The sequence below is a fragment of the Egretta garzetta genome, unplaced genomic scaffold (genome assembly GCF_000687185.1).
Source record: "Egretta garzetta isolate BGI_Z169 unplaced genomic scaffold, ASM68718v1 scaffold68, whole genome shotgun sequence".
NCBI classification, from domain to species: domain Eukaryota; kingdom Metazoa; phylum Chordata; class Aves; order Pelecaniformes; family Ardeidae; genus Egretta; species Egretta garzetta.
The window spans coordinates 5,042,240-5,058,579 of record NW_009260774.1 but is presented as its reverse complement, the minus strand read 5'-3'; the positions used below and the strand labels follow the sequence as shown (position 1 = coordinate 5,058,579).

Below are 16,340 nucleotides of genomic sequence, written 5' to 3'. Positions count from 1 at the left end.
AATGGAGAGTCTGACAAATGCTTTTGGGAGTGTGCAGTTGAGAATGAGGAGGGAGACTGGGAGCTCCCTGTTTGTCAACAGTGAGCTCGTGTAGAATCATTCCCTGGGCGATTAGCGTATGTTAGCTCAAAGGAGTTAAGGTTTGCTGGTTTTGTAACACTGCCTCCTGCAGGGAACAGAATACTGCTTACAACTCATCTTGAAACACAGAAATGAAAATTATCCAACAAGGGTGGTATTTATTAGTACTTTGAAACAGTCATCTCCTGAATGTCTGATATTCTAATGCAGAATATTCAGGTTTTGTCAGTTTGTCCAGTTTTTGTCAGCTGGGATATTGGTTTTGTATAGCTACCTAAAAATCAAGTGCAACAGGGGAAGATCTTACAAGCACAATTAGAATACTTTCTTAAAGTATTTGACTACAAGAAATTTTACCAAAGGTATCTTCTGCTAACTTCTTAGAAGCGGTATTACGTGCTGCTGAAGACAGTGGAAGAAATTAGGTCAGTGCCTGTCTCTGACTCAAGTGAAAGCTTTCTGCAAAGTGCCATTGTTGATGAAGTAGTGAACATAAGTACTTAACTTTTTTAAGAAATATTTTGGTTTTCTGGCAAGTTTGTTTAGTGCCTTTTCTCCCTGAAACTGATGTCTGAGCTTCCAAAATCTGGCATGCAGGACTGAGAAGCTAGAGGTGAATGTATGGATTCCTTGTGCTCTGGCAAAAGAGCAGATGACACGAGTGCCGTACTGGTTTTGGCATGTATGCTATGGGTTACCATGGCTCATCTAGGTACAGTATTTTCCTGTTGTTTGCTTGCTTGGATAAAACTGCTCTTCAAAAGAATAGCAAGAAGTGGAAGATTCAGAAGTTACTAGACTTCAGATTTACCTTTACACACAAAGGGAACTTGGTTTGTGAGGACCTAAGGCTCTGCAGATGATGGGGAAAATACAGCTGTATCCTTGCCCTTTTTGTAAGCTCTTCCCTAGAGGTTTGCAGAGAATTTGGGGGTGGCAGGCGCAACCTCTTTGGGCAGTGCAAGTGCTTCCACACAGAATAGCCAGTGACCATGGCTGTGATTTGGAGAGTCCTTAAGTCCTGCCGCACGAGATGCTGCAGATGTTCTGTCTGAGTGTTTGGTGGCAGTGGTGAAGGTGGAATAGTATGAATCATAGTATACAAACATGCCAGAATGAGTCTGGAGACATTGGTGGTAGTGGAGCACATGCAGCAATTTGAAGAAAAAGAAGCTGCTGCTTCCTTTCCTCCTGTATCAGAATAAATATGGAGCTGAGGAGTCTGGTTTGCTTTTCCCTGTAGTGCTGTGAGGAGAAGAATAGTAATGATGGTTGCAGACGCAGTCTCAAGACGGGCTTCTCAAAAATACTCAATTTCTGCTGGCTTTGCATGCACCGTGTGCCAAAACAATGGAGTTAGTCTTTGATACTTGGTGTGATGAGGGGTTACTATGGCTTAAAAAAAAATAAGAGAAGTTGGTTTAATTCAGGTTTGGGGGAACACGTTTAAATGTGTCCTCTGATGAGAAAGTTTGTTCAGGTTGAGCACCTAAGATGTCTTTGCTGCATGAAAGCTAATAAGCTTTCACAAACGTTTATGAACAGTTGCCCTGTATGGAGTCAATGTTAATCTGGCAAGGCTACAAACTTAAAAGGCCTCGATGGACCAATGTTGGTTCAAAACTGTGTTTGTTGGTGCCCCAGGTCTTGGGAGAGTGTGTCAGTGGTGGTCCTTCAGTGTTGGTCAGGTCTGGCCTCGTGGTGCTGTTGGTGAAGGTAAGCAAGCCTTTGAAGCAACATAACTGCTGGCACGGTATTGCCTTCCTGCTAATAAGCCCAATGAACCTCAGTTGTCTTGATACCTGTCACGTGGGAGGCTTTTGTGTGTGCGTTTTAATTCTTTTATCCCGTGTGGCTGACAGGCTAAGTCGTTCAGGCATCTGCGTTATTACTTTGTCGTGCTGGTATAGTGTTAACAGTCCTCTGCTGTTGCCCAGGTATTTCAAGATCGGTTTCGAAAATAAATATCGACAGACTTGAAGCTGCCTTAAGTTCGTCAGTTGTGGCTAGAGAGCTGCCTAAGCATACTTGTGATTTGTATTACCCATCTCTACTGAGTTAAATAGTGATCTGTGGGTTTTCAGCCTTTTTCTTTATTACTAGTAGACTGGAAGGTGGTATATAATCCTCATTATGCAAGACAAATTAAACTTTCTGCTTCTTTCAAAATACAAAGAAGAGGTATTTGTTGACCAATTCTCTCTCTCCTGTATTATTCATATATATGCTCGATATCACTGGTAGTTTTTTCCCCATTCTTAATATATTTAAGAAATGCCTTTGTATTCCTGCCCTGCCAGTTGTGTTTTTTCACTGATGTTCATAGCTTTCCTTTCCAAATTTTGACTGTTACTTAAAGTTTATACTGACTTATATGCACTTTTAAAATTCTGATTTTATATTGATTTTCACAGTTTTATTTGATAAACATTTTATTTTTAATTGCTGCCATTCCTTTGCTTTATCTCTGCTACTGTAACTTCCTAATCAAATTGCTTTGTAGAATAATGGCTTCTGGTCCATGTGATACCCATTCGGCAAGAAAAAAAGAAAGACTTGAAAATTGGCCCTTTGAAATGCCACATATTGTATATATATAGCGGCATATACTGTTGTAGATGAGTCTGTATAAACTTGTTGGCTGTTGTCTTCCTGTCCATTTTTCAGTGTAATTGGGATGTAAACGGTTTCCTTGGAAGTTGTGATTACTTGCAGTTTCTTCGTTAATCTGTCATAATGAGTTTCTAATGGGACAACTGTAGCAAAGCATTTCCTGTTTAGATAGACAGGAGGGAGTGCGACGTCGAAGCTGGTACTTCTGTCGTGCTCTTTTGGGAGAGAGAAAGTTCACAAAGAGGATGTTGTTTTTACGTTGGTGCCTGGAGATAAATTGTTAGACATCTTTTCTTGTGCTGGTGAAAAATTTGGATACAGTCGAAAGAACGTTGTCGGAGGTGGGACTGGGATTGCTGCCGGGGCAGAGGAAGCAGATGCAAGTGAGCGCAGGTTTCCTCTTGGTTGCAGGCCGTGAGGGTTTGCTCGGCAAGCTGCGCCATGTGCAAGCCTATTGAAAATAGAGTATTAAGTTACACTGTGGCAAAAATGCCTTTTTTAGAAGTTGCAAACCATATCTGTGTAGATGAACAGCTGCATAGCTAGCCTTTGAGAGAGAGGGAGTTTGGTGTTGAATACTTTTTTAATTCTTTATACTTGACAGAGGCTTGTAGTGCATTTAGTTGATTATCATCTCCGTATTTGTTTGTACAAACAGTTTTGTTAACTATACTAAAACATGGCAATGTATTTCATGTAAGTTATTTTAGAAGGTTGTTTAGCAAATTTAGCAAAGGCACAGCATGACTACACCCTTATTTAACTTAGAAGGGATTCCTGAAGTGCCTAGTCTGACTTGAATTTTGGCTTTAGGTGTAGTCTGTGTTGATCTTATCCTTGCAGAGGATTTATTTGAGTCTTGGTGACCTTTGTCTGCTTCAAGTACCTTACCTTTTGGGGATCACAGTGACATATCTTTGTGCAGATTAAAAGAGAAAAAAGGCTTTGGGCAGGTTGTTCCAAGTGATGCTGTGTGTTCAGCTACAATGTGGAATATGAAAATGTATATGGAAAGCACCTGACACCCAATTTTTTAGCACCATGTATACCTTATGTGCTCCCCTGAGTAATTCCTTCAAACTTTCGGCAGATCAGAATGCAAACCAGGTCCCAGTTTCTTTAGGTTTTATGCTAAATATATTTCTGAAGTCAGAAACGAATTGAGCTATTTTAAAATGTGGCTATGTATATATGTGTGTACCATAGCCAGTCTTTTCTAAAAAGGAAAATTGGAGAGCTGCTTCTTGTTTTTTCTGTCGAAAAGTCAAGTTAAAATGCACATATGTTACTGATGAGCGTAAAACATACTGTGCCATCTTTAGGTGTTTAAAATGCTAACAGGATTATCCTGGAGGTTTCTCAAGATGTCTGTGTTGCCCTGCGTCGGAGCTGGGGCTGCCCCGAGGAGCACTGGGGTGTTACGGCTGCTACCCCTGGCAGAGGTGGTGTCTGACACCTGCAGGGTGGTGGGGACTGGAAGCTGCAGGTTTCTCACCTTGTTATCTGGTTAACTGGTTGTTACTTACTGTAACAAGTTTGGCTAATTTGTTTTTGGATAATTTCACTAAAACTCTATTTAATTGGTTTTAGACAGTCCTTGGTTTTCTGCTAAAATTTTAGTGGGACTGTCAGAATACTCTGCTTTCATCCTTATCCTCCTGATTTGCAACCTACGTCAGCTTCGAGACTTTTGTCTGTAGCATTTTTGAAGAGCTGAAAATGCCTTCCCATTTCTCCAGTCAATTCAGTGAATTGTATTTGATCATAAATTGGAAAATTTATTGGGATTTATATTAGAGAAGGATAGCTTTTCTTTTCCTAGTCTAGGAACAGAAAGTGGGAGTACCAGTATATTCTTTCCTTAAAAATAGATAATTATGAGAAACAATTAGTTAAGTGTCCAGTTTATATGTAGTACTACCTTTGTTTAATTGGTTTTGTGTACAAAACGCAGTTTTGATAAACTGATATATTTACCATGTTTAAGATAATTTGATTAATGTTTAAGCAATTCAAAATGCCACTTTTACTTCTAATTTAATTCTTGTTTCCATCCAGTTACGACATGGTTATATTAATCTTTTACACATAAAATGTATATAAACCTAACTGACATGTCACTCATACTTCACATGTACTTTTTTATTCTATTATGTTAAATTGAATTATACAAATTAGTTCTTTATTTACATAGATTCCCCTACTTAGGGAGGAAAAAAGCCCTGAATGATACCAGCCTTATCAGCTTACCAAAAACACGCTTTTACTTCAAATACATTATATAGTAATGAGGATAAAACCACACATGGCAAGTGCTAATTGAACGAAGCATTCATAGGTGTGTAGTTGCAAATGTGAGTGTCTTACTGCCTTATTGTACCCCTAGTCTTGGTTTCTTCCATTAAAGATGCTTTTTACTGTCAACAATAATGTGGAGTAGGAAAGTGAGCACACAGAAAGTCTGTCTTGGTTAGTTTAGTATGCCCTGTCACGATGTATATTTTTCCTTTGGTGGGATGAAGGGTTATCACCGTTTTTATTAAATTCAATGTTATTACTTTTATTCTACTCAGCTTTGCCACTTGGCTAAAATTAGAAAGCAATGAGAACTTCCCCTAGATCCGGCTAAAGCAGAAGATTAAATGTCAGTTGATGACTAGATCACTAATGTAAGAGTTCGCAGCGGAATGCTGATAGATGTGGTCAGGTTTGCTTTCTTCCAAGGCAGCACAGTTTTCCTCTCCAAAGAACTTTGAGCTGTATAGAGGCGATAATCAGCAGCAGAGGAAGAAAGGGAAACTTGGCACACATGGTTTAAATTTAACCCAAGGAACATAAAAGTGAACAAACCTGTTTGTTTATGTAAACAGATTTTCTAGTAAGTTTTCTTGATGCCTTTTTGTTTTGCTAGATGAATAATTTGGTTAAGAATGTGTATTAGAGGGTATCAGTACGTTAGATACTTTAAATGGAAAAGCTGCTTTGGCACATGAACTTCTTTGGTTGCCCATATGCTAAAAGTAGATTATGTTTACTCCTGAAAAAATTTGACTATTTGAAATATGATTGGCATATTCTTAAATTTGACTGGGACAGAAATACATGTACTATATGACATTGCCTTCTCCTTCTCAAATTTAGTATTTGCACATTGTGTGACCATGAAAACTAACCACAATCTGCCAAAATTATAACAATAAATGCTTGATGAAAGCATAGCTGCATAATGGCACTGTGTTTTTACAGTATGAAAATTTTGTTTTGTCCTAGAAACCATTTCTTTTCAATGAATAAAGACTGTCGGGAGGTAGATGTGGAGAGTTGCATGCTTGTGTCCTACCGAGCATGGTGCATCAGCCCCAAGTGTTGAAATTGCCCCAGAAAGCAAACTGCAAAGGCACAGGCCAGAAGAGAGAGAAAGCCATTTGTGAAAGGAATGAGTCTGAAATTCAGTTCTGGATTTAACTCCCAGATTCACTGATTTGGTGCTGCTGGATAAATGGCATAAGTTTCAACAATGTGTAGCTAAAATGAGAATCTGTCATATGTAGTTTGTGCGTACCCACCTGCCTAAGCCTTCAAGACAGCTTGTGATTTTGTGCATCTTACTCACTCTAATACCATGCTGTCCGTCAGATCTTCGTTTGTCCATTTTGCCCAGTAAACTCAGGCTCCTTCACCTGCAGCATGGTTATAAAGCTAAGAAACCTGAATCTGCATTTAAAAGCAAGTTCTGTTGTTCCACAGAAGGTACTAGTTCTGTTTTTAAATTGAAAGAAACCAGAAAGGAACAGCAGAAACTGTTTCTTGGATGCTTAGTACCCTCAGTTTAAGGGAGAGCCTCCTTTGTGTGAAGTTCAGGTAAAGGTTACTTCCTAGTGTCCTTCATGTCCAGTATCTCCAACTTCATGTCAATATATTGAGCCCCGAAAAAAAAAGGGCACTCAGGCAAATAGATCTGCTCCAGTATCAGTATTTTAGTCTTTCAATGCTGTTTGGTTTGATCTCTTCTAAAATAATTTTGTAAGAGCTAGAGTTTTTTTCCATGACATCTCATTTTTCCAGGATTGTTTGGGGTTTTTTGGCAGGCTTTTTCTGCGTATTTTTTTGGCAGGTTATCTTGAGATTTTTCTTTGAGTTGAAATAAATGGATACCATTAAAGTTTTACACTAAACATTTAGTATGGTAGTTCTAATTAAGAGATAACTTTTAATGTGGGAATTTCAAGTGTTCCTGAAAACAGATTTGCACACAGCTAAAAAAAAAAATTTTATTTGAAAGTAGATTTTCATGTAGTACTAGGTAGCATGGAGTGGTTAGGGGTTTTTTTCAGCAAAAACAGGGGAACAGGCCTTAGACTGGGTTGTTTTGTCCATACAATGTTTGTCAGAGTGAGTCTTGATCCATTACTGAAATTGCTGACAGGAATGGTGGCATCTCTGGTTATAGCAAATAATATGTTACGGCCAACTCCCCTCTTCCCCTTATTTATCTCGGCAGGAGGTTAGAGGACAAGAATAATTCTATCTCTACTTGAGACACACTAAAACCACTTAAATATATGTATTCTATTACAGTCCTGATAAAGAACTGCGATTAAGCATTCATTAGGGTTTCAATAGTGGGAAGTCCCTACGAAATCAGTTTTATAACATGTCGATTATATGAGTCTCAACAGCAATAGATTTTAGTGTTTTTCTTGAATTGTGCTCTTAATTAAATTTACAGGTTTAACTGTGAATTACAAAGGAGCAAAATTAAGCGCATGTGATTAGTAGTTCAGTGTAACAGAGAAAGCAAGGCAAAATTGTCGTATAGAAATTACATTATGCTCTTGCAGAATATTTGAGCTAAACAATTATCAGTGTTGTGTAGCTCCTGGTTTTATTCACCTCTTGGAGCTGAAATAAAATCTAAGTGAACTTCTATTGAGATACGCTCATGCATATGACAAGGTGTTTATGTGAAGTGGAATTAATAGCTAGAGAAGTTTGAGTTCTGGAATGATTTGTCTATTTTTGTCAATGTTTGACAGCTCTGCAGCGTTCAAATTAAGTAATGATGGTTAATGGGTGCTCAGTTTCAATAGTCTCTGCATGCATTCCCCATGAGACTTGAATGGACATGAAACCTTGCATCAGCCTCAAGTGGTGTTTTCTCCTTAGGAGAAAGTGTCTTGCCCACCTGCTTTTGCAGTTGTCTAGAAGGATTCTTGTTTTCTACACTTAGAAGTGAAACATTTCCAAGAAATTTCTTCAGAGTTTGCTGCCCTGCACTGGGGGAAGGAGTTCGACATTGGAATTTATCCCAAGATTGACTCATACTCTGGGGTGAGAGAAATACAAGCAATAAACTTGAAACTGCCAGAACTTGCAGAACCAATGAGATGCTTTTGAAATGATTTGTTAATTTGAATTATTGGATATGGCAACTATCATTTTAACAATTTTGTATAGACCAGCTCTCCACGTTTTTGAATAGTAGGCCATTCTTAACTGAAAATAGCACGCTCATGCATCATACACACAATATTTGCAAACAAGTTAAACAAAATAACACTCGTGTAGCAAAAGGCTAATATTACTAATTTATCAAGAACATTTGCACAGTAAACTGTTCCATTTTCATTAGTAAGCATGTTTTTAAAAAGTACAATATTCAATCCTAAAACTAGATTTTGTCAGTATGCAGTATTACCTCAGCTCACTGAAAAATAGAAGCTGTGACTTGTGGTTTGGCTAGATGAACACTGGAAAGATTATACTTAATTTCATAATTGAGCAACATTTGTCATTTGTAATACTAGATTAGTGCCTGAAGTTCTGTTACAACACTAAAACTGTCCTGTTTCTTGCCGTAAATGTGAACATCAACAGTGGCCTTTCCACCCTGTATGTACTATATTAAAAAGAATACTCAGCAAATGTAAAATACATGCTTTTATAGTGGTTCCTTAAATAGTAAATAAGTGTAATAATCACTGATATTTCATGACCTAATTTGTTGGTCATTCTTATTACCCTTTATCCTGGAAGTGTTCCCAAATATTCAGTGAGTCTTAGGACATTGTCATTACTAATAATAGGCTCTTTAAGATGTTATACTTTGTATGAAAACATTGAATTAATGACCTATGAACAAATTTAGGGTGCAAAAAAAATATTCCTTCTTTGTTCTAGTGGCTGTAACTGTCAGGTTACCTTCAATCTGTCTCTTGGAAGTTAGATAAGGCTTATGTTTTCATTTCATATGCCGTACTGCCACTTCACTTGTTTGTGCTGCATTCTTAATTAATGTGCAGCATAAATATGTGACCTACCGAAAGTGGAAAGTGTTGCTCAAGCTTGCTTTGGATCTTTTGACCAAATTTCTTTTTATACCTTCTCAGCTAGTGGTTTACTGAAATAAAAAAATAAAATGAATAATTGCAATATGTAAGCTTACTCTTTTTTTTCCCCAAGGAGAGTGAAGATGAGCAGAAGATGTTTCATAAACAGTGTGACTAGTGAACTGTGATGTCCTCTGTCCTAACAAAACCTTTCGTCATGAGGGCAAAAATCATTGCAGACTGGGACCGGTATTCGGAGTGTGGGGATTACCTGGCGATGCTGGGCTTACTGGAGGGCCAGTGAGAGAGAGGACCCAGGTAGAAGTGGTATTTGTTGAATTCATACTGTGAACTGCTCTGTGGCAGTCTTATTTCAGAGGACTCATCCTTTAACCACCTCTTCATGACAAGTAATGAGTTTTCATTCTCTTCAGCCTCTATTCCAGTCTCAATTTCAGTTGAAATTGCTGAGGGAGTGAGGACAGCCAGGTAGACGGAGTGAGTAATGTGATTTCCTTAGGAAGTCTGTACAAACAAGAAAGTAGGCTAAAATGTGTTGTAAATTTAAAAGTGAGAATGGTAGAAGTGGTTGCAAATTTAGAAATGTGTTCTTTGAAAAGTGTCAGTTTGAAACAAAAATGTTTAACACAGGGTTTGTAATGGGTGAAATTTCACAGTAACACAAAATTTTGTTTCTCTGATAGTGGAATTAGGACATAAAGATGATTTTCAGAACAAGGCTTCTTCTCTGAATACAAAAAAATCATTTTAATACCATCAAAGCAAATAATTCTGCTTTAATCAGCTAAAGATAATAGTATATTACTGACCTTTTCTTGTTTTATTTAATTTTACATTCTAATTGTTTTTCTGATCCGCTTAAGATCCAGTTCAGCAAAGTATGAGGGCATAGCTATAAGGGTGTGGTGTGTGATGGCAGAGGGAACAAGCAATCCGGGGTGGAGAGAATAGGAACTGCTTTTAACCAGCTCTGCTGCTAGGTGTGGTGCCCTCCCTTAATTTGATTTTTGGGTGGGTTAACAAAGATGTTAATGTCCTGCTTAGTTCCATTGGACTCACTGCACTTGGTTCCCTAGATAAATCAAACGAAGGGATAAACTATTCTCTAGGCCACTGTGTGAGGTCTTTATCCTGTTTCCAGCATTCCCACAGGAATTCAAAATGGTTGTTTCACTTGTTTTATCCCTTTAAGTCTAACGTATTACTCCGTGTTCATATGTTTGACATCTTTCTGTACTAAGGGTAAATATCATTACCTCATTAGATCTCATCATTGATGAAAACCAATAAAAATTGTAGTCCGATCATAGAATCATAGAATCATAGAACATTTTGGGTTGGAAGGGACCCCTAGAGGTCATCTAGTCCAACCCCCCTGCAGTGAGCAGGGACCCCTTTAACCAGATCAGGTTGCTCAGAGCCCCGTCCAACCTGGCCTTGAATGTTTCCAGGGATGGGGCCTCCACCACCTCTCTGGGCAACCCGTTCCAGTGTTTCACCACCCTCATTGTAAAGAATTTCTTCCTTATATCTAGTCTAAACCTACCCTGGTTTAGTTTAAAACCATTACCATTACCCCTTGTCCTGTCAGTTTAAAACCATTACCCCTTGTCCTGTCAGATAAGATACATACTGGGTAGCTTTGCTGCATATATATGGGACGGCATTCTAACTGATTATTTGTCTCTTTCCTGACAAGATTTCTGATATTTTTGAAAAATACAGACTTGTTTTTCCTGTCTTTTGGGGAGGAGTACTGTCCGCTGAATTCTTTGGGTGGTTACTGGCTGAGGGACCAGGCACTCTAGATATCTCTTTTAAAGCTATCTATTTTAAGGTCACTTACTAACTTAAATCTACCCTTCACCTATGCACTTAACACCTGATAGTCAGGAGAGCCAGCTAGATCACATGCCATTTCCAGGATATGAAGTTATGGAGAATACAGTTAAAATCTACCATGTTCATCAGGCATCTGGTCATCCCCTTCCAAGTGATCAGAAAGTATTTCTGGGAAAAGTTTGAAATGTTGTTTCACTTAACACAGTCATGTTGTTCCCAGGACAAGTTGGACCTACCTAGGGTTGGTCTGTGTGGGAGCCAGGCACTGTTGATCTTTGCTGGTCTTTGCAGTCCAGGTTTCAGGTTGTTGTACAAATAGAAAGTGGTTTTCTTTCCCGGGCCTTAATATACTTCCTTTGAGATTTCATCTCTGTTCTTATCAGAAAAGGTAACCAGACTTTGTATTATCAACTTTGCTTTGTTTTGCTTCCTTTATGACTAATTAGCCTAGATTCTAAATGAGTTCCCAAAGGAAACGAGGTTTATATGATTGCACTGTCCAGCTGTTGTTCTGTTTGGGGCCCGTTGGCTAACTTCCATCAAATTTGGCAGAGTAATGAGCACTTCATGCAGAAATGCTGCCTTTCTACCAGTTTGTGGAGGCTGGGAACGGGATTGAGAGACAGAACCAGGGCATGGGATGAAGGAAATCTTGAGCGTGAGCTCCCACGCTTCCCCCAGGAGCTGGCTGGTGTGCATGCTCTACGGATGTGGTGGTTAGGAAGCACTTGGAAAGAGCTTTAGGACAACCTGTTGCTTCTTTTAAGTGGTTGTTTCTCTAACTGAGGCTCTAGGTGGGAACTGAGGACCATGAAGGGAAAGACTGGGGATGCGGAGATGAATGCCAAGAATTGAGATTAATCCTAAAAAGACTGTAGCAGATGTGGAAGAGGAAGGCCTGTGGCTATCTGTCCTCTGTGCCGAGAGGGACAGAAGTCATCACGGGAATTTATCTTTTTGAGTCACTGAAACATCAGTGGTACTCTTGTTACTTACATCTTGCACGTACATTGCTTTTTCCGTTGCAGTACTTTCAGGTTGAGGCCTAGAAGGGCAGACTTTTCAGAGGCTGTTGCTTTAAGTTTATCATGCTGTTCTGACAAGCTTGCCTTTTGGAGTTCAGATGTCAGTCTTTAACAACAGAGACACTTCTGGCACTTGATAAATACTGCTTTTAGAAGTGACTACAAAGATAGTGCAATGACAGTCGGAGTAGAAATGGGAAAACATTGAGATAAAATTTCTTTTATAACATTTTTTTCTTAGCTTTCTGACTTAAGGTACCTGCTGATAGTCAGAGGTGTCTTTCATATGGAAAGTACTGAGAGTGATAAGGTCCATCAGACACCTGCAGTGCTGTTAAGGTGAAAAAGGGGACAAGGAGAAATAGGATGTATTCTATATGCATTCTTCAGCAATAGCATCGATTACATTTGCTTTTCTTCACCTTAAGATAGGTAATAACCTTCTTGGAGACCACAGTGAGTTTTCTATCAAATATTTCAGGTACAAGGCTCATTTTTAAGTAATCTTTGTTTAAAGAAGCTCAAAGGTCATATTTTTAAAATTGCACAACTGTCTTCCATTTCACCAACTTCAGTTTCTGTGACTCCTGTTGTCTCATAATAAAATTGTTAGAACAGTTGTTCGGGTTGTATAATCAGTTATGAGGAAGATTATTTGAATGTCACAAATGTGATCACTAGTAATGCCAGTACTTTCCCATTTGCACATGCAAATAAATTCTTATATTATCTTAGTAGTTACTCTTCTATCATTCTAATATATATAATCTCACAGATTGTTTATCTTTGCTTGTCATGAATGTGCAATCTCTGATAATACATGAGAAGTGTATTTGAGCTCTCCTGATTCTTGCCATGTATGGCACAATAAACTGCCCAAATTTGGTCAAATATTTTTAGCCACTTAGTCATATGTCTTTTAATGTGCTGCATATGTAAGCTTTTGATTCACTTAGCTACAGTATTTTTATGGCTATGTCTTGCCAGTTTTTCTTATGTATACTTGAAAAATGGGCAAGGATTGTTCTGTGTTGGGTTCTGTCACAACCAGATGGTCTGGCTTTTTGGGGTTTGGTTTGGGGTTTTCTTTGATAGTGCTAATCAATTTTAGGGTATCATTTTTTCATGGATTATGAATTTCAGAGGATTTTAAGATATATGAGTATGCAGCATATTGAAATGTAATAGCAAAAGATTTATATTTAAAAATGCATAGGCAATTTCAAAGTTCTCTAATACAAGTTTATTTGTCTTACAATAAATTGGTGAATAGTATGCTATACCTAGGATATCAATGGTCAGGCAAATTGGATATCCAGAAAAACTGGATATATGGCATGTGCGAAATACAGCTAGGTTAATGTTTCTGTTAAGTGTAAACATCTGTGTTTGTTGAATTTGTTTTCCTCATGAACTGAGTTATGAGGTCTTGCATTTAGCTCCTTTTCATTTAAGTAAAAAAATGCCTTGCAAAGAAAGGCAATTCTTTTCTTTCAGAGCTTGTTACTAGCATATAAGCATTGTATACTGATGATACGTGGAAGAAATTGAAGACAATATGATTGAGGAATTTGTAGTCTTTATTGTTGGAGTATGTTCTAAATTATTTTATTAAAAGAATTGCTGTTTTCAGGGATGGATATGACTAAAAAGATAATTTTAAAAAATCCTTCAGGAGGGCAATTTTCAAGAATGCCTGAAAAGGTAGGAAGGTTTATGAATTTTTTCACTCAAGAATGTGTTTTTAACTTAGAAACAAATAATGCAAGCAGTGTACTGCAGTCTAGTTGCAGTCTAGCTGCAAGTTTATGGATGAACAAGTCCAGATGAGAATCACTGCTGTGCTACATCCTAAACAAAGCCTTAAGTTTGTACCTAACTAAAGCAAATGGGGTCAAAGAGGGATAATTTCTTGCTGGTTTTGTTTGGCTTTTTAAACAGGGCAGCAACACTTCTCCATCACGGTGTAGCACTGCAGAATGGTGGAAAGCTTCGGGATTCATCTTGGAAGGCACCAGCTGCTTAAATAAGGAAATCCGAGATTTTTTTCCCTAATGAAAATGTTCAGTCTTTATTGCTGTAGAATTATTCTGAAAAGTAAAATTTATACCATAATTGCATTTAATTAGAGGCATAATTTTCTAGAACGATTTAGGAGCCCAGCAGTAAAAGTTCTCATTTCAGCCTTCTGGTTATGTAGTATTGTTGATTTATTAAGCTAAAAAATTAATAGCAGCCTTGTGGGGTCTAGCTGTTTTGAGTCCTTGCTGTCCTGAAATGCAGAGGGACTTTTCTCTCTGTTGCTCTGCCCTTTTAAGGGCAGCAGTATGGAAGTTGGCAAGAAAACTCTCTGAGCACCCTGTGAGAAAAATACTCAAACGCAGAGAAGAAAGGCAAAATAGGAGCCAGTCAAGATGGAGGTCCAGGGAGCGGCAGTAGTTCTGCATCCGGGCAACACTGTTTGCGTGGTAATTAAGAGATGTGCACCAATGATAATATCTTTGCAATGTGCCAAATTGATACTCAAAGTATGTTTATAAACAGCAGTGATTGATAGGCTGTTAAAAGATGGTGGTATCGTGGTATAGAATATGCTGCGGTAGAAAACAGCAGGGGGGGTGTTCAAATGCGACGTAGCCTCCTCTTCCATACTCCCTGGTCACCACTGCATTGTAATTAAAACCACGTTATGGTATTGTTTTCCAAACTGCTCCCCATCTCTTGGTCACAACAGTTCTACTTCATGGTGTAGCTGTTTATTCAATTGTAATACCCGCCTGAGTGAGTGAGCTGGGCCTGGGATGGAGCGAGGGCCCGCAGGCTTTATAAAGGGAACCGCTTTGTACTGGAGAACAAGGTTGCAGTGGGGACTGTAAATGGCTTCTCAGAAAGCTGGAACAAATTTACCTGAGGAAATCATGTTTGTTGGTTTTGTTAAACTCTGTTTGAATTCGTTTGTTTAAGGGTTTTTTTTACAAATCTGTAAGACCTGCTGTTTTTCTCTCAAATACTTCCTGTCTTGCTGTCAAACCCCATCAAATAAACCCTACTCTCTCATCAGACCTGAAAATACTTACCTTTTTTTCCAGAAGATGTTGCTTAAAGATGCACAGTATTGTAGAACAGCTTTAATGTGAACTTATTTCTTAAATCTTTCTTTCTTTATAGGCTTGTATAGATGATAACGTAGATATGGTGAAATTTCTGGTGGAAAATGGAGCAAATATTAATCAACCAGATAATGAAGGCTGGATACCTCTACATGCAGCTGCTTCCTGTGGATATCTTGATATAGCAGAGTAAGGCTTTTTCCTCTATTTTTGAAATACATGTATTTTGCTAATACGTTGTTAGAGGGGCAATAGAAGCAGATGGCGTTCATAAATTGTCTTTTCAGTTGCCTCTGGGACGTGTAGTGAGAGAGAATGCTTTTATATTGTGTGTGGGTTGAGAAGTGTGCTGTGTGCATAACTATTTTGTGCATTGCCTTTTCTCTTTCTAGCTTTCTTACATTGCATCTTAGGTAGCTGTAAGATGTGAACATTTGACTGTTCATGACTTTCAAATGATTTTTTGAAATATTTTCTTCTGTGGAAAGGTTGCTATAGGGGGAGGGATGGGGGGAAAGTTTGAATTTACATTTTATTAGTAGTCTGAAACATTATCCCGGGGTAAGTCTATATGTAGAAGATTAATTTTACAATTTTATTTGCAGTCTTGAAACTTCTGGTTTTCAGGTGTGGTATAAAGTGGTGACTTCTGCTAATTATTTTGACTGTGGAGCAAAATCTTACTGTTGAAGTTAGATGCCTGTTATGGTATTAGTTAAAGCTTACTCAGTACTAAATCCCAGGAGTGGTTTTGTTGTTATTCTTGAAGCCTGTTGAGGGCCACTGAAGATACGCTAAAATCAAATTTTTCCAGAGGATGTCTGTTTTAACCTGAAGTAATGATTGCAGAGAATGTGAGGTGTATGTTGTTCAGCATGCTGTTCTTGCAGTAAATAATGTAATAGTGTCTTTCTAAAGACCCTTTCGGTAAACACAAACTTCATTGATTCTGCTAAACTCAGTGTGATGTCTGATCCAGTGCAAGACTTGGATAAAATAAAAAGTAGTATTTTATCGTGTAATTATGTTACTGTACTAATTACAGTGGTAAAAAATAGAAATTGTAACTTTAAGGGATCATTTATTGATGTTATGTTCTGTGAGTTTGAGAGGTTTAATTGCTCGAATCTTAAGGGGAAGGAAAAATTCTGCAGACTCTTTTATATCGTTTTCACTGGGAAGAATTTTTCTCAGTGTTCATAGAGTGAAGTGCTTTGTATATCCTTTTTATAACTGGGATACTGTGTGATCGCTAACTTCTATGATCTGCCTTTCTACACTATGCAGATGTTTGATGCTGTAATCTCCCTTGCATGCAC

General features: G+C 38.2%; 1 protein-coding gene across 3 annotated transcripts in view; it reads left to right on the top strand.

The window, feature by feature from the left end:
* The first annotated feature begins 15,079 nt into the window (after positions 1-15,079).
* The window catches only part of PPP1R12A (protein phosphatase 1 regulatory subunit 12A), a 74,727-nt gene continuing 73,466 nt past the window's right edge, over positions 15,080-16,340 (top strand). For all 3 annotated transcript variants that reach the window (XM_035901707.1, XM_009646286.2, XM_035901708.1), the window contains exon 1: positions 15,080-15,210. In XM_035901707.1, the coding sequence (XP_035757600.1) occupies positions 15,104-15,210 (107 nt within the window). In that variant the 5' untranslated portion in view covers positions 15,080-15,103. The remainder of the gene's footprint in view (positions 15,211-16,340) is intronic.